Raw genomic sequence first — 18,635 nt, 5'->3', positions numbered from 1 at the left:
TTTTAGCCGAGTGTGCAAACACAGCTTCAAGGCTAGGAATTGAATCATTAGTCATTCTTCCTCGTAGTTGAGAAAAACTTCCTCAAGTGCAAATTTTCATCTGTATTTTGTGCACAACAACGAACACAAAATATTGAGGCAGGAAGTCGACACACACAGACAGAAAATACATCAATTCCACTGTTTTGAACAAACGCCTTGTTTCAGCGTCAGCCTTTGTAGCAAGAACCGAAGAAGACACGAGCAGGACTTTTTCTTTAGAATGAGAACTCAACACCTTGAAAATAGACATAAAACAGGAACTCAGGAACATCATATTGTGCATTCACACCCACAGGTATACAAATGCACTGCACAAACATGAGCATCAGTGCTCACACATTTGTACGTGTTTCGGTGGGAAGAAAACAAGCAGAGGAGAGATCCCTAATGGCAGCGGTTGTAACTTTATGACAGACGGGTTTGCAGCTGTAAATCAGCGCTGGGAAAATGTGTGCACTGGATTTGAACAAGACACTCTTCACTTTTTGAATAAAATAACGTGCTTAAGAGGAACTAGTTATGGGCCGTTGTGTTTGCACGACGTAAAAGAAACTCATGCAATATATGCTCAGTTCTACCAATATCATTTATTTTTTTAAGATCAAATATCTTAAAATCTTGTCACATCGGGGAGACCTTCTTGACTTCTGACGAGAATACTATTCGTGATCATCAAATGTGTGTGATTAGAAAGGTCACCAGTTGTTACGTCTGTTAAGAAAGGAGTGTGACAACAGGGCAAAGATGTAAAGACCGCAACATCTGTTGTGTCTCCTTCGAGTTTGGGGCGCCGCACCTTCTTTGGGGTGTCTTCGCCGCCGCCGTTACCCCGACCCCAAGAGGATGGGCGAAGATGTTTTAGAAGAGCCGAACGCACTTATGTTACTCAGACACGTGATCAATTAAACCACACAATGTCTTCACAAGGGGACTACTGAGGGACGCTTGGACAGTCACATGTCTCAAAGTCCTCTGTGAGTATCGAGCCACGTGTAAAACTCGACAACAGCAGCCTTAAAGCGGGGCCTCCATTAGACCCTAAAGGGTGACGCATTAACCAGCAGCGGATGACGTCACTGCCAGTGCCCTGTTGCTGTCATGGGCGTGACTGGGACAACAACAGGCAACACCAAACCTCTACCAAGGGCTTCTCTTCATGCCTTTAATCATTTTTTCTTTCACACCGCGGGACACACCTCTCATACCTGGAAGGTCCCGCAGTGTCACGTCTCGATCCTCCCGCTGTTGTTTCTGCAGCATCGCTTTTCTGCTGGCTGCAGCTTTTAAAGACACTTTAGTTCAATCGTTGACTTGACAATTTTTTTTTTTTAATTGCATCAGTCAGACATTTTCAAATGCACAGATGTGCGATGCATATGACGTCACAGAGCTTCGGAAGACCCCCCCGCGCATGTAGAACAAGGAGGGGTGTGTTTTTTTTCTTTTAGGTTTTCCGACAAAAATGTGCCCAGGTGTCATTCAATCATCTGAATCTGAAGTCGTAGGGATCGTTCACATCAAGGGTTGAGTGTCTCTCGCTGACACCTGAAGGCGCTGCGCACGATGCCGCATGCGGGAGGAGGAGGTGCGGCAGAAGCAGAATAGGGAGACGAGGAGAGCGCGCTGCTGTTGCGTCAAAAGTCACCGCGGCCAGTCGGTGTTGTGTGGTCGCAAACGGGAGCGTCGGCGCTGCTGCATTCCGCGCAATTCCGCCGTTCTCTTCACTCGCAAAGTTGTCGGGAAAACTTTTGGGGATTTGTTCGAGTTGCATGAGAGGAGCAAAGCGAGGGAATGGAGAAGCACAAAGGTAAGCGGCGGATTCTTTGTATTATTATGTTTTAAAACGTTTTATACCTCTGTGGCAATAACATGAACTGCCGACTTCTCGATGTAGAGAGGAAATGTTCAAAACAACAAGTGGACATTTATCTACTTTGGATGCATTAGAGATCCGGGTAGAGATGCTTTTTTTTTGTTAATTTGTTAATTAATCACTTAAGTTAATTTGAGTTGCGATTGGTCGCTGTTGTGCACACGTTGGCTTGGATATTACCGGGTCATCTTCCTCTAATTATTGTGATTTAAATGAAATAATGAAGCCTACCTAAACGGACGGACTGTCATTGTTGAATGGATCCTGTGTCACCAAAGATATGAAGATGTGTGACTCATCCCATAACCGCCTTGCCATCCAAGTGGGTTCTATAAAAAAAAGTTTACACTGTGGCTACTGATGAGTTCAAATAGCAGCCACATTGTTCTCACAGCATTCCTAAAATTCCTGCAGTTATTTGTCCATGAGGGATGAGCAAGGCCTCTTAATACTTCCTGATTGACATAAACAAATAGTCAGTAGGATGATCGGCCGTGCAGTGAACCTCACCTTGCCATCTGATCCCCAAAACAGGCACAGAGAGTAGTTATAAGGGGATCAACATAACATGTGGAACGGCACAAACACATTACGAATCCACCTCTCCGTCACTAGTCCGGCAAATGGGTGGATTTTCTGGACTGAAAACAATGAGCGACTGGAATGGGATCACCACAATTTGAAATTCTTGATGCAGCATTCCTGCTCCCCAGCTGACTGGACAGCCCAGTCTGTTTACTCCCACACCGTCCCGGGGTAAATAACCATTGTGGAAGCTTGTTCATTCAATTCATTTGCCATGTTTGAATCATTTGCAAGCATAAATTACCCGGTTTCAGATTCTCAAATGTGAAGCTTCACAGCCTTTTCTCATTTTTGCAAGATTGTGAATTGAATATATGTGGGTCTTGGCTATTATGATGACATTCCCTGTGAAGGGACTCCAGGGAAAAGTCAGTGGGATGCCAATAACAAGACGAGGCATTGTTAGAAATTGCTCCATTTCTCTCGAAGCCGACCCATGCAGGTTTCATTCGAGAGGAAGGAGTATCAGCAGATCGTGACGCTGGTTCTCACACCTTCTGCCAGGGATGAGGATCGGATTAGTGAAACCACCCGGAGCCGTGTTCGGTTTCAGAGTCCTTTGGGCCGTGATATTTGAGAATCATCGGTGCCGCATTGGACGTACTTCAGTGGCTGAGCAAACACATGAATGGAGGATTTCTTTTAAAATGCATTTGATTGCTTGTTGGTTACTTTCACCATTTTTTGGAAAAACAGCCTAAATTCTATACAAGTACATATATCGAAATAAATGAAAGTGCAATTTCCATAAATATTCCGATGGAGAAAATGTTTTGTTTTGTTTCACAAGACCCCCCCCCCCCCCCCCAAGTGTTTATTATCTCAATTCCCTTGTCAATCAGTGGCTTCCTCCTCGTGCCCTTGCTTCTTTTGCATTCCAAGTTATTATGGATCCCACCAGTCTCTGGGTCGAATCCACCGTGCTGGCTGCAGGCTCTCTGCAGCTGGACGGTACTCAGGAAAAGCAGCGATGGGACTCGCGACGGCGGCTCCTTCAACTCTCCTCGGGCGCCCGCCGTCTCCTCCGACAACTCTGCGATCACTGCCAAAATAAAATGCGGGACAACTGGAGGCGGACTGACAGACGCATTGATGGACAGTGAATTGTTCGCTTGTCACATCCAACCACTCGACAACTAAATCTGTTGGCCTAATGATTTGTTTTGGCAGGAAGATTTGGATTGGATTCAGATGGGACAGGAAACAAAGATATTGTAAAAAATGCAACTTCAGTATCATTTCTATGGTTACGGGTATTAACCATAACATAGTTTTTGTGCAAAGTATCATTTGATGTTGTTTTGTGTCAAAAACAAAAACCACTTGATCCTAAAAAGTAATTTTCATTTTTATTACCATATGTAGTTTCAGAGCTGCTGGGGTCTTAATAGCAGGATCATATCCATCCAAAGGACTCCCAGTCAAAATGATTCGCGACATCGGTTGAAAATGAGCACGACAATGCGACACAGTCGGTGTGTTTGACCTCCCTGTGAGCTGAGGAACAGGCCGGCTGAGATGAAGGCCCTCAGCGCCGGCATGGGGTCTCCCGGTTGTGTGCGCGTGTGAGTGTGTGTGTGTGTGTGTGTGTCATAGGCTTTATGGGGAGCGAGCCGAGTGCGGGTAACTCAGGAAGCCGGGGCTATGAAAATGATCAAAAGAAAAAGACGGTCTTGCTGATCTGTGTTGCGAGCGCAGCGCTCCGTGGGAGCGTCGGCCCCCTTTTCGCCCCGTGGGCCTCGCTCCTGTTCGTTTACCAACACATCAAACATGGCTTTGTTTATGGCGTACAGGAGCTCGGGATAAAACCTGCATTGTGTGTGGGGCCCCCCCCCCCCAACCCCGCCCTCACCAGGTACTCTTTTAAAGGAAGTTGCACTCTCTTGTAATCACATACACATGTACGCTCACTAGTTGCTACTTTCCCTGCAGCCCTCCTGGCCACTTATCTGTGGAATAATAACTAAGCAGAGAAGCTTTTATGTGGGTGACTTTGAGGCGGCATTGCTACTTAGTTTTTATTTGTCAGCCACCGCTTCTAGTTTGTCGATTTTTCGTTCTCATCAAGCCACGAATCTGGAGCCTTGCAGAGTTTCCCTTTTTCATTCACATGTGAATGTGAATCCGCATGGTATGAAGACACATGCACGGCTTAAAACATCTAAAGGGTGACGCTTCAACTCCTGTGGAGCGAGGCAACATGCACGGGGAGAGGAAGACTGAAGGAAGGATGATCCTTCAGCAGGAAACTGCTCCCCATGTTACACAAAGTCACTTGATCCTTTTTTGACATAAGAACGTTAGAGCAGCTTTTAACATCTGTCATTAAACTGAGCCGGCTGAAAGCAAAATTCATTGGTCATTGTTATTGTATTAAAGAGATGAATTTCTCTCTGTGAATCAGAATAAATGGCAGAACTTTATTTGGATTTCTATTTCTTTGAATACTCTCTCACACAAAAATAAATGATTTACTTGTCGAGCGCGTTAACATTTTTCAGCTACGGAAAAAAAAAAGCCTGGTTTCTCCAAGGGCCGAGCTGTAAGCCTCGATACGACCAAGACGGCACAGATCCAAAGAAAGCAACAAAAAAAAAAGGATGTGAAGAAAGATAAAGCGTAAGATGAAGAAAGGCGAGGCTCAATAATGCATGGAGGGAAGATGAAAGAGGAAAAACTTGAAACAGAGTGTGGAACAATGCTTTTTAGGTGACTCCTTTTACAGCTTGATTGTTTTTCTCAACCTGTGCTATTGTTGCAACATGCCACTATACTCTATACTTTCATGCTTTCAAGTCTTTTTAAGCATTTCAAACGTTCTCCTCATATGACCAGGAGGAGCTTCGAGTTATTCCGATCAGAACAGTAGACACAGGATGCTCCAACAGTTCATTGTGAGGCCGATGGTACAGTAACCGATTCCACCGACTTCCTCTTCTCTGGTGGAAGTTGTGACGAACAGGGCGGACGGGCGGCCCGCGGCGTTACAACCGGGCGACTCGCTTCACAAAATCTGCCGAGCAACTTCAAGCTCCTCCTACCGCACCTTTTTTTTCCCACAGTGTCAAAGACACTTCCTGTCACTAGCATGCGACCTCCTTTCTGACCTCGAGTGTCAACAACGACTGACACCGATTTTTTAACCACTTTTTCCAGCCACGTCAAAGTCGTTTCCATGGTGTGTACGTGGGGGAGGAAAATGAGCCCGAAGCGGAACGAACTGACACGCTGCTACAAAGCTTTTTTCATTGAAGACAAGGAAGTCGCGACCAGATGAGAGTCGGGAAACGAAAGATGCTGCATGTTAATGGTCCACACTATTCCAGCTTACTAAAATAGTCAATATTCATAATATGAATCCTAAATTAAAGAGCGTCATCTTCATCTTGCATCATATACTCCATATTCCATGCACTCAATCATCTGGATGGGGCTTTGGGAGGGAAATCAGTTCAGGAAGCAGAAAAGTAGAACACCAACTCTTAATGGGCGTATCGGGTAAAACAACAACCTAAAGCGACATAAAATGTTCTTCTTCTTAAAGAAAAAATTCTTTACGAACGGATTGCGATTGCTCAGGAGTTCAATATCTTACTGGTCTTTACTTTTCCTTTACGGGGGCGAAGTCCCGGTTGTTTTCCTCCTTGTCGGTGATTTTCAGCTGATAACAATATTTGCTAACTCTCTCTCGTTGTTGTTCCACATTCCGTCAATATACGCTCTCACGTCTCTCCCCCCTCCCTCGTGTCACTTTGACAATTCATTTGTTTTCATCCACAGTCCCTTCAGCACGGCTATCGGACATAGGCGGCCCCCCCGTCTCTGAGGTCATCAAGTCGACACCCCGCCTTTTTGGGGGGGGGTTGTATTCAGGTTTCTACGGCAATAACAACAAAACACAGCTTGGATTAATCCAGGCAGTATGTCACTGCAGCTGAATCCAGCGCGTTGCGTGGAGACGGAACCAGCGTCTGTCGATAGCTGTCAAAATAATCTGCCACACTCAGCAGAGCCAGGCCGGCCTGGAACAAACCAATCATACGTGGCTCCTTCTCGCTGCTGTTTTGCATTAAAATCTGACCCACTGAGCAACGGTCAATGTCATTCGGGGTGTTTTTTCCTCCACGGAGGTTCGGCGTGCAGGAGTCAAAGGATAAGAAGCGAATGTGCTTTGTTTCAGTCAGTGTCTTTCCCGTCTGCTGAAGCAGAAACCCGCTTTAATCCATCAGGGTGTGAGAACGTTTTGGGCCACAGGTTGCAATTCTCCTTCTTTCTGCCACTTCCCTTTTACGTGAACTTGTAGCGCTGTCTGTTATCTACAAGGTGACATTAAATAGAGTCAGGGCCGGGTGTCAGACTGATACTACTTGACCAATCATTGGTTTCGTTCAACATGGAATTATGTGAGTATATTTCCTTATTCACAAAAAAAGATGAAAAAAAATGAATTTAATCCAATATGTATTACCAAAGTACACAAATTAATAGAATTGGGGACAATGTAAGCTTTGCACATTGCTGATGGGTAGAAGACCAAGCAAGTCAATATTTGTCTTTGTTTTCTATATTAGCGATGGCCTTATTTACCTAAATTAAAATAGAACTAAAATAAAAGATTTCTCAACTATAAATCTGCATTCTGGTAAAACGTGTATAATACTGGTTCAAAGTATTTGACTAATAACATTTTAATTTGTTGAACAACCCAATGAAGCCATTTGTATCAGTTTCAGATTAATAACAGACTTTGTGTGCACATTGAAATGTTGTAAATAAGAGTTATTTTATTGTTAATGAAAGGCAAGAGCATGCCTGAAAACAGCATAAATATGCATCCGTGAAAACAGAATTTTTCCTGGAGCATGAATTTATATGCTGGTGTTGTTTTGAAAGTAAGACTGGAAGAAGATGATGTAAGGATGAGAAAAAACATGAAAGTTGAAGTTTTATTTTGAAAATGAGAGAAAAAGATTAAAGGTAGAAGTGCACACCCGTCACACAGGTTTGTGTTTGTTTTTTAAAGGACTTTGGCGTCTATTTATGGGTTTTCCGAACATGCTGCTGATGAATTATCTCTGATGCCACAAGTCAAAGGTTCAAAGCTCAATTTAGCACAAAATAAGTAGATACTTGACTTCTTAAAATGCCCTTTCCAAACATTGTCAGTCAGTAGCTACTTATTGCTGTTGTGAGGGAAAGCTAATTGGATTATTGTCAGGTTATTATAGCCTGGCATGTTTTCTCGGCTGATCCGTCCAAGTAAACAGTACATCAGGAGGCCCGTTTAACATGGAATTAGTGTGATTGAAATGAGAGGCCATGCCTGCCTCGTTGATTTAACAAAGTGAAGATGTGAGTGGTGATGCAGGACCTCAAGCCCCTGCTTGAAACGATGCCATGAGTCTGACAAGACTCTCTTGTTGCAGAAGACATGCATGTCGTTACAGACCCGAGTCCAATCCGTCACGTCTTATTTTGACGGTTTGGACATGGGCCTCTTGAACGCAATCTATTTCTTGTCGATTGCATTTGCTGACCACATTTGCGTTTCTTTTAATTGCATGCAGGAGGTGATCAGCCGGGCCGGAAGATGGTTAAAGATTAAAAAAAGCTTGATTTGTGTTTCAGACACACAGATAAAAGCGCAGATAGACGCGCATGCAAAGACATTATGTTTGTTGTCTTTAGGGGTCACGCAGATGAAGACCAGCACAGACTAATATCGCAGGACGCATTTGTTAATTATAATCTTTCCCTTTTGTTTGATGTTGTAACCATCGAATCAACTCTTTGCTTTACTTTGCCTTGTTGCACCCCGGGCACATATTCCCTTAAATGAAGACAGCGCAGCCGTTCGGCGTCTCCGATTCCTTTCGGCCATTCTAAAGAATTGAACCGTTTAATGTCGCGGTCACCCGCTGGACGTTCAGAGGGCGCCCGGCCGGCCCGTGGCCCACAGAGGCCGCCTCCCAACAGACCTCCCTGTCCTGTCAGCTGACTCCCTTTCCCAGGGTCCTCCACTCCAAAAGGCCATCAGAGTCAATCTCTGCAAACACACAATGAGGAGAAGCTGGAAAAATGTTTAGATTCCTTCTCAACAGCCAAACAACCAGTGGAAATGTAATGAGTTTGGATCATTATAGTAACATCATTTTTAATTACTCTACGTGACCACATGTGTGTGTGTGTCGAAACGTGTAATGTTTTCCATGGCGCGGGGCCTCTCTGCAGACGTTGACTCAGCTTGAGCAGGAGTCATTAAAAACAGCCCAGCTTGCTGTCGCTCTGGGAAAGCCTCTCGTCATCTCCGAGGGGGGGAAAGGCGTGCAGGGTCCCGATCACCTTATTTTGCAGAAACGTGTACCGCGCTTTGGCCCTTTGATGTGAGGGAGTGTAGGACGGAGGTGAGAGGGCACGGATGTTCTACCCCGCGAGGGCCCTGTTAGTCATCCGTTTGAGCCGGAAGGAGCCTCTAAAATAGTGTGAGTGGCTGTTTGAAAAGAGTTCAGAGGAGCAGTTCACTATCTTTATGAAAGCTCATAGATATGTGATAGCTTTTATTATGATGATTCCAGTTATATGGAGTAGCTTTCGTGAGTGGAGTCAGACCTTTGGCTGTCATTTTAGTTTCAGTTTCAACTCGAGGTGTTTTCACGTGTCCACTGTTGTGTTTAGCTATGTGTGCTGTCCTTATCCCATGTGCACTCACAGGTAAAACAATATGTTTGCAACAAACCGAGCTCAGCTATCCATCAATCCTCACCGGCTCCAAAGGGCCTAGAATATATAAACATGGGTTAAATTGAGCCGCTCGTCTCACTCTAAGTAACAAATAGTTGCTTCAGATGTGTGTTTTTTGTTCTTATTCCATATATTATGTTTGATGCTGGGTTTGAAGACAAATTCATTAATTCTAAATATAGAGCTGAATAACTCGATACACAGGAGCCTACTATCACACACTGCTTTTGACATTCCAGTATCTAAGAACAGTATGACACCCCCCCCCCCCCTCCCCTCTGATATCAGCCCCACCTTATCCTTTGATAAAATCCCCCCTTTTTCATCCTCACGCTGAGGCCCGCTGTCGCGAGGAGGCCTATTCATGAGGCCAAGAGACAGTGAAGGGAAGCACAAAGAGCTCCCCACACAAGTCGGAGAGAGCCGTGAGCTCAGCGATGACCCCTGAAGGATGTGTGTGGGCTGCACCCAGACACAGAGGCCCCGCCGACTCCGGGCCCGGACTCCTCCCCTCCCCTCCTCCGGACTCGACCTTAAACTAAACCCATGCGACTGCTACCAAAACAAGCTCAAACCGACGAGTAACTGGCAATGGCAAGTGGGGCGAGGGTAATGACTGGATGGCACGAAGCCTGAATGGAAATCAAGTGGTCGCCAGCTGAGAACCTCTGAAGAGTCTCTACCCGTGTTAAATGTTGGCGTAGCATGAGGCACAAAGGCCCGGCAGTGACAATGGAATCGCTAACAAACTGACGGGTCTTTAGATTTTAACTACATGTCCTCCATGAGTTGAAGTATCATTCTGCCTGGAAACTCCCCAGGCTTTATATTTCTCTCAGCTCCTCTCTGTCTCAATGATGGGAACTCCCACAGTTTTGCTCCAAAAGCCGTCATTTTAATACCCTTATCGCGGCAAGAAATGTTTAGCAATACCCAGGATCAGGGGATATTCTCTTACAATGTTTTCCTTTTTGAGACCGTCTTGTCTGTCTGTGTCCTCCAGTGCTGGACCAGCTCCTGATGGAGCTCCACCGATTCCTGCACATCCTGGACAAGGAGGCCCTGAGTGGGAACGCCACCGTCCAGAAGGGCTTGCTCTCCGATCTCCTGCAGTCCTACAGAGCATCCAATGGTATGAGGGAAATACTGTAGTCGTGGATGTACAGTGCACTTGAATGCATTAAAAAGGCCGTGGCAGATAACAAATAGTGTAGATATATAAAGAAATACAATTCTAAAACAGCGTTGCTTGAGTTCCCACTTTTTCCTCAAGAGATGCAAAATAAATAGTTAGTCTGAAACATTTCCTCCATTTATTTATTTTTCTTCGTGGTGTGGTATTTGTGTGAACCACAAATCTTTAAACACGCATGGCGGTTAGTCTGCCTTTATGCAAAGTACGTTATGTGAAATGTGGTCATGCCCTGCTCAACAACTCAATGATCTTAGATGGTCTGCTATCAAACAAACCACTTGGTATTATTTTAAACTTTCAGCAGCCACCATGTAATAAATGTACTCTTGCATGGTACATTTCGGTGGTTGATAACCACTTTGTGGTGGCTGAATTGCATATTTCTTTCCCTGCGTTTCCCAAAATAATCCAGTTAACATTTTATTTGTTGTGAATATTACTTACAATAATCAAAGTGCTCATTGCTTCATTGTAAAATGTTGCGAGGTGTGTGATTAATTGGGAATATTGAATTTGCTCCTTGATTCTTAAGTGATGAAAATATGAACCAGTAAAATGATTGGACATTATTTTAAGCTGATCTTGGCAAAGGTATACAGAAATCTTACCAATTCTTTTGTGCCCACTGTCACTTTTGAATTGGAAAAGCCAGCATGAGCGTCGCCGCTCCCTTTCTGTCCCTCTCAGTCTGTCACACACTGACGAAGCTCAACAACACACACACACACACACCAGCAGTGGTGCTTTTCCATGTTCGGGTCCTGGACTCGTCTCTCACTTCCTTTCCTGGCTCCAAGCTGTATCATTTTTCCGAAGCTGCATTTATCCTCTTGGGACGCACACTTCCTCTGAGCAGCTTAAAAATAGCATTTCAACTACCCCAAAAATCTGTTTCCACTGTACAGGCAAAACATAGTTTGAATCCGCTGTTGTTTGGTTTCACCTAGCGATATCTATTTCAAAGCGCAAAGCTTCTCCAGAGCATCGCCCGAGGTTGGAGTTGTGTTTGCTTTTCTCTCGGGGTATAATCTTAGTCAGCTAGAATATTGAATTCATTTAAAAACACCCTCCTCAAAACTGCGCTGCAGCTCCGGAGCAAATTCCCATAACAGGTTAGAGTAACCAGCTGGAGCCTTCTGCACCCAAACCGCAGGGTTTATTGTCTGAGAAAAGACATCCATTCAAACTGTTTATGTGGCGATGTCATGGCGACGTTTTCGCCAGCTTGTAATTACTCCACCATGCTGAGACCGACTCGAACAAAACACAGTGCTTTTCTCACTGGGCCGACTTCAGCATCGGTGGATGTCACGAGCTTTCATCATCTCCGCTTATTGCCTTAATGATAACCGTTGCTCGCGCTGACTCGTAAATATTTACATTTTAGTGGAAGTCAGTTCCGTCTCAAACAAACGACGGCCCTGATTAATTGTCCAGTGATGTTTAACTTCTCTCGCTATGTGCAGCACTTCCTGCTCTTTAACTGTTCTCCCAGGAAACCATTACTCAATTAGATTATTTCTTATTTTGAGTTGAATCAAATGCTTCCCTTTCTGACTTTCTATGCCCCAAATTACTCGGTTGAAAAGATTAATTCCATGCAAGAACGAATCCAATTTCAACCCAAACCATACTTTACGTTATAATGTCGTAGCAGACGGACCAACTTCAGGAGCCACGTGCGTATTTAGCTGCCGGATAGAAGCGACACAATATGTGCAATATCTGTGCAGAAAGGGGCTTTTTTGACCAATGTTCGATGAATGCCGACCACGGTGAGGGTGGGTGTCAATAATGGGCCCGTCTGTCCACACAATAGGCCACTTGTTTGGGGCGAGTTACCCCCTTTTATCCTGGATGTTTGACAAACATGATGAGAGTTAGTCCGGCACTAAGGAATAAGAAATATGGAAGCTGGTATTACATACAGTTACATTACTTTGTTCTATTGAGGTTTAGAACAACTTTCAACAAAGAAATTATAATAACTGTAATATTATTATATTATAATAACTGTATGGGTTACTTTGGACAGTTCCATTCATCAATGTGATACATGGGGTTCTATCACGCTGGATTCAAACACCTTCTTCTAGTGTCTTCAGCATAACACAACGTGTTTGTTTGTTGTAAAATGGAACATGCGTATGTCAACTGTTAACCACACTGCTGTCTCCGTGCAGGTGCTGATGAAGAGTACATCTACATGAACAAAGTCATTGTTACTGGTAAGGACAGAAGCTGCAAAGGTGTGAGCTTGACGTTTTGAGCGGAAACAGTGTGCATGTTGTTTTCTTTTTAGTAACCAGGGCTGGTGATAATATAGAGCGTCTTTAGCAATGCCAGCGTGGCTCTATGGATGATAATCTTCATTTTGGGTGCAGACTGTAATCATTGAACAACTAATGCACGGATTGCCACGCAATTGAGTGCAGATATCAATGGTGCAGACACTTTGCATGGCGCGACTTGGTAAAACCAGCTTGTCAAAATTACAATTGGTCAAATACTTTGTCCAAAATACCCATGCCTGCTAAATATCAGCATGTTGGCTTTGTGTTTGCAAGGAGCAAATATGCTGATATTACTATTTAGCTCAAAGAACTGTGAGAAAACACTTAGTGTGAAGTTATTTTTAAGTTCAAGTGTTTTAAAAATCAGTCACATCCTCATCACTAATGTTATGTGCTGTACTTTAGGTATTTTGAAGTTGTCAGAGTCGCTCAAACACCAACGCATACTTGATATGCCCTTGCATATTATACTCTTTGATTTGACAAAATGCAAGTGAATAGCAGATATGAGAACAAGCTTACCGCAAGCAGTAACCCCCCCACAGCTCCCCTCCTCTCACCATTTCCTGTCTGTCTCTGCGCAGCTACTCACCATCTGAGACTGACCTGTTTTGTTTGGACAGTGTTGAAGAATGTGGTTGCAGTGAGCACTAGACTTAACACACATACTTTCAGCAGCGACGCTTGCAAAGCCGCAAGTTTTCTTTCACAGAGACTGAAGGTAATCGAGGGCTGAGATCGGGCTTGAAGATATTCAGGGGATTCTGAGTCCTCAATGGTAAAGAGCAGTTTAACACTGATCATTGTTAATGAAGTAGCAGACTCAAAGGGAAGCCCAGTTCTGAAATACTGGACGCAAAGCTTCTTCTTGGTCTTTGTGTTTTGCACAATAGGTTTAGATAAACAATGAAGGGGCTCTTGCTGCAAGGCTTATGCTCAGGCAGGAAGCGCCAATATGCACAGAGGACATCTGGAAATCTTGTTGAATGAAAAAGTGGAAAGCATTTTGTGGTTGAGCGTATAAATATAAATCTATTATTTGTTTGCTGAGGTCCCTCTCTGTACTTTGTTAAAACAGATGACAGATCGGATGCCCTGGTCAACGGAAAAGGAGCAAAAAATGTCCCCGTACCACAGAAGAGCCTCCCCAACCTGCCGCCCCCCAGAGCAGTAAGTGACGGCCAGTTTGTTTGCGGTCGGAGTGAATCAACACGTCTAAATGATTTGATTTTTTTGATCCTCTGCGACTGCGCTGGGAACGGTAACAAAGGCGACTCAAAGTACGAGGGAAAGATCAGTGGAAATTCTGCAAGGTACACAAAGGGAACCCCTTCATTGACTGTGAATGTAGCTAAAAGTATTTTGGTCTTCTGTTACAGAAAGAACTTCACTATCACTAAGCATCAGAAGTATTTTGCACGTTGGCAGATCATTTCATCGGTTTTTAATGCACAACAAAAAAAATGCAGTCTGTGGTCGTACAAGCCAAAGACATTTCCCACAAGCAGTGGTCACAACCTCAAGGCGAGGTGAAATGTATTCTCCCACAGAAACAGGTATTTAATCCGTCACGGGCCAGCAAACCTTGCGAAAGTGAGTATCCGAGAGCGTGCGAGAGAGCCGTGGTGTGTTTTACGTCGACTGGGAGGCCGGTGGTTCCTGAATTGGCCCAGTGTGACTTCAGGAAAATGGTAGAGAACGAGAGTTTTAGAACATCCCGTCAGAGCCTTTGAACTTTGCACGCACACACACATGCACAGTGGCCTCGCCATATATAAACTGCAATTCCAGCTGTTGCTAATCAGAACAAATGAGTAGTGTCAGCACGTGTGTGTGTGTGTGTGTGTGTGTGTGTGTGTGAGTTTATGCAGTGAATGCATTGAGTTTTTCAGTGTTAGTATTATCATTTTTGTATTCTTAGACTTGTATTCTAGCTTAAAAAAACGTATCGTTGTTTCCATTCTTTCAGTGTTGCGTAATCCTAAATATCAGTGATCATTTCCAGAAGCACACGCTGCGGTTGTACAGGTTGTGGTGCGCGTTGTTCTCGTCCTCATGAAACGACAACATCTATCTTAGCAGTATCCTCACATTCGAGGAAGAGCTTCCACGAATCCCCCGGATTTGTCCGGCAGAGGCCTTTCTTCTTCCCCACCTTCGGCGTCCAACTGCGGCGTAACCGGCCCCGTCGTGGGAAGCCTGAGCAAACACGTCCACAGCGAACCACTTTTTGGAAACCCCTTCATCTGCCGGCGGGGCTTCCATCCCTCCCCAGTGATGGCGTACTCCAGAGTCAGCATGTGCTTCACCGTGAAGGCCGAGTCGCCCTTTACCGCGGCGGAGAACAGCGCCCCCTTGCTGTTGATGTATGTCCCGGGCATCGCTGTCCACTGGCCTGTGGTGATGCTGTAGCAGTCCATCCGACAGCGCAGGAAGTCGTCACTGGGCCCGTTGCGCATCACGTACAAATTGTCCCTGTGAGCCACCATGCAGTGGCCGTAGCTCTGAGGCCTGATCATGGTGGTCGCGAGTTTCCACTCGTCCTCCGCTGGCGTGTATTCGTAGATGTCGGTGGTGTCTGGCGGTTTCCAGAAGCAAACGAAGATCCGCCGCCTCGCCACGGCGCACGCCGCAGACGCCACAGGCCTCGGCGCGCGTCGAATGAATGCCCACTCCCCCGTATCCACGTCGTAACTCTCCGCCGTGGCCATGGTCTTTTTTTGGAACTCGCCGCCGATGGCGTAGAGTCGGCCCTCGTGGCCCAGCAGGGTGAAGTCGTATCTCGGCTGCTGAGGCCCTGGGAGAACACGCCAAACTCCCGAGTCAGGGTTGTAGCAAAAGCTGCGGTCCACTGCGTCCTTCCCGTAACCGTACACTCCGCCCACAATGTACAATCGATTGTCAAGCACCGCCACCCCCGCCATGGAGGTGCTACAGAGGGTTGGGAGATTGGTCAGATGCTTCCAGTCTCCTTCTTTTTCGTCGAGGTAGCAAACGACCCTGAAGGAGTCCTGCAGCAGCTCCATCGATGGAGAGTGTGTGCCTATAGCAACGTACGTAGCGGGAGGCAACGATCGGGCGTATCGAAGAAGCTCTTGGGGAATCGCGCTCTCGGCCGCGTCCTTCAAGTCGTCGAGAGCGTCCCGGAGGAAGAGAGCCGCGCTGTGAAAGAGCGCGCGCACCCCGTAGATGGACGCCGCGTGGTACAGCAACAGGCAGTTGTCCGAGTCGACGATGTCGCAAAGATGCCGCACCAGGCACGCGACCTGCAAGAACGCGGCACACTCCACGGCTTCTACGAGCTCGTCCGGGCCGCAGACTGCGGGGGGCTCCCCCCTGCAGACGGCGAGGGCGATGAGGAAACCCCTGGCTCGCACCCCTCCCTTCAGGTAGAGCTCATCTCGGTGACTTTCCGCCATCCCGGAGCGGAAGAGGGCGCGGAAGTAGTTGCTGCACCTCGCCAGCGAAGCCCGGCGCACGGTGAACCAGCTCTCCTCCACCCTCACCCTCAGCCAGCCCGCCGCCCGCCGACCTCCGTCCTCCGGAGAGAGGGGGGAGTAGTCAAGCCTGTCACCGTCCCGCTTGGGTCCCGGGCCCTCGGGCGCTTCCATGGTCTCTTAGATCCGGGCTCTGGCGTCCTCCTCGAGTGACAACGCAGCGCGTGCGTCTCGGGCCTCGTGGCGCAGCCGTTTTCTACAGAGGACTGCAGGGGGCGGACGGGGTGAGCGGGGGGGGTAAATAAAGGTTTGTGGGCCATTGCGTCCTGTCGGCATGGTCTGAAAATAGAGCGGTACTAAAGATAGCAGCTGTGTCGCTCGGAGGCGTCACGCAGGGAAGGGGAAACTGTTGACATGCACACTGAGCGGCGACCGGTGGTTATCATTACCGCAATACGATTGGTCGACAGGATCTGCTGCATTATTCACGACGTCTGCCACCACTGCCCCTTTTAATCCACATGACGGCTATTTCAGTTTGATACATGTTTGTTACATTTATTTTTATAGTCGGACATTTTGTGTCAATGAGCATCACAACAGAATTGGGAGGTTGAGATGAGAGGAGGTCAAAGTGTTCCTAGATTAAATAATGATTGTATTTCTGAATATTTGAGATGTATGTATTTTCTTTTTTCTGAGCTGGCTTGTTTTTTTTCCCCTCCATTTTCATTCATGCTTTAAATATTATTACGACAGTTTCCGTCCTACAGAATGAAACGGCCACTATGATACAAGAGAGACAGCAGAAGGCCCGGAGAGTTCTCCTCAATCTAACTTTCCAAAGCTGATTATTTTTATCACTTCTTTCTCCTCAGCTCCCAGCAGGCTCTCGGATACACTTTGTGTGTAGGTGTGTGTGCGTGTGCGTGTGTCTGTGTGTGTGTGTGATTTCGCTGTGCCGGATTCCTGGCATGGGAACCAGGGATTTTCCGTGTTCCTCTGACTCTATTCGCTTTTTGGGCCCTTTTTCCCCACTCTTTACTCAAAGCCCCCCCCCCTCCACAACACCCCGACTCCTTACTTTGTTATTTATGCTCTGAGTCCTCGATCCATTCCTTCTACACAATGTTTCTGTGGTGAGGGTGTGTGTGTGTGTGTGTGTGAGAGAGGGAGGCGTTAAAGGGGCTGTTGGAGAGTGTTTCTGGGACAAAACGAAGTGACCCGACACACACCTGGTATGTTCGATATCAGTCCAGCTGCTCCGATGAATGGCTCAATGTCCTCTCTGGCCTCGGCTCAAACAAGAGGAGGATTTATTTTTTGGGGGAGACGAGGGAGAGAAAACGAAAGAAGATAGAGATAAGGGTGGTTGGGCGGTCGGGGAGGGAGGGGGGGGAGCTGCTTCTGCTCTGGAATGCCTGGCTCTTTGTTTTAATTAATAACAGATGTCTGAACTGCTGTTTTTTCACAGAGGAGCAGCTCACCCCGTCGGTGCCGTTGTGTGTGTTCACTAATACTTTGCAGTCTTTTTCTTGCAAAGTTCCTGTCGGTGTTTGTGGCTGTTTAAAATCTCTTTTAATGGCTCGGATCAAAACAACACGACACAACTCACCTCAATTCTTCTATTTCTGCGATTTAATGTCACATTTTTGAGTGATAGTTTTTCATTTGAATAACTCATGAATCATCAAAAAGTGTTCCATGTGTAAAGTCACGGACACATATTTTATTGGATCCCTATCATTGTGAAACTGGCTTAATTCCAGTGTCCACTGGGATTCGTGGCATTGTCCGTCTTAGTCCCCAAAGGCAATCAAGCCGTGCAGCCTCTTGATTTATCCACAGTATTTATGGGGCTTGGTTGTGGTGCTAAAAGCGTCAATCTAAGCATCACATTAGCTGAGATGCTTGGATACAAGTACCGCAGTCAGAGCCGAAGAAGTGAAAATGAAAAGTGAAAACGGTTGTTGTGCTCCACTTAGGTTTCGGTGCACCAGTAAGTTAGTAGACAGCTAACTAAGGCTTCTGATGTTTGTATTTGCTGATACTTTTCATTTATAAAAATAGGAAAGTGCCTCCCAAGCAGGGAAACACCTGTTTATTGTGGAGGCCAGCCCGCGTCGGAAAATGAGGATTTTGTGATTTTTGGACCAACAGATTTTTGTTGAGCTGTGAATCTCTATTACCACCAAGCTTGGCTACACATTAAACATTATGAAACTCAAAACATTGATTTCATCCTTTTGCAGGAACGGAATAGCTTTTGTCGCGTCTAAAAATGTAATAGAAGCAGCTTTGACCAACTAATATTCCCCCTTAATTAAACCCTGATATACAACTTTGATCTCATGAGATACTTAAAAGATGTTCAACTTTCTTTTCCACAGACTCGGCCTCCCTCCGGCAAGCTTCGCATGATAAATGCAGCTCCTCTGCTTAAAGTGCTGTTACATTTCGTGTGATCT

General features: G+C 45.9%; 2 protein-coding genes across 5 annotated transcripts in view; one reads left to right on the top strand and one right to left on the bottom strand.

Annotated features, from left to right (window-relative positions):
- Positions 1 to 1,221: 1,221 nt before the first annotated feature.
- The window catches only part of afap1l2 (actin filament associated protein 1-like 2), a 26,054-nt gene continuing 8,640 nt past the window's right edge, over positions 1,222 to 18,635 (top strand). Inside the window, exons 1-4 of one of the 4 annotated variants that reach the window (XM_040175889.2) lie at positions 1,222 to 1,849; positions 10,245 to 10,373; positions 12,620 to 12,664; positions 13,809 to 13,900. In XM_040175889.2, coding sequence (XP_040031823.2) covers positions 1,834 to 1,849; positions 10,245 to 10,373; positions 12,620 to 12,664; positions 13,809 to 13,900 — 282 coding nt within the window. In that variant the 5' untranslated portion in view covers positions 1,222 to 1,833. Of the gene's footprint in view, positions 1,850 to 6,826; positions 6,904 to 10,244; positions 10,374 to 12,619; positions 12,665 to 13,808; positions 13,901 to 18,635 lie in introns of those variants that run through there. The other 3 variants (XM_040175888.2, XM_078103514.1, XM_078103515.1) reach the window with 3 other exon arrangements.
- On the bottom strand, positions 14,160 to 16,639 carry LOC120818964 (kelch repeat and BTB domain-containing protein 13). Its single transcript, XM_040175891.2, has one exon. It carries the CDS (start codon positions 16,339 to 16,341, stop codon positions 14,818 to 14,820), a length of 1,524 nt encoding a protein of 507 aa, XP_040031825.2. The 5' UTR covers positions 16,342 to 16,639; the 3' UTR covers positions 14,160 to 14,817.

Source organism: Gasterosteus aculeatus, chromosome 5 (assembly GCF_964276395.1).
Source record: "Gasterosteus aculeatus chromosome 5, fGasAcu3.hap1.1, whole genome shotgun sequence".
Classification (NCBI taxonomy): Eukaryota; Metazoa; Chordata; class Actinopteri; order Perciformes; family Gasterosteidae; genus Gasterosteus; species Gasterosteus aculeatus.
Note: the sequence above shows the minus strand (reverse complement) of the source record. Positions and strands in the feature narration are given on the sequence as shown.

Bases quoted from the DNA above. Each gene is read 5' to 3' on its own strand.
- LOC120818964 (XM_040175891.2), bottom strand. From the start codon at position 16,341: ATGGAAGCGCCCGAGGGCCCGGGACCCAAGCGGGACGGTGACAGGCTT.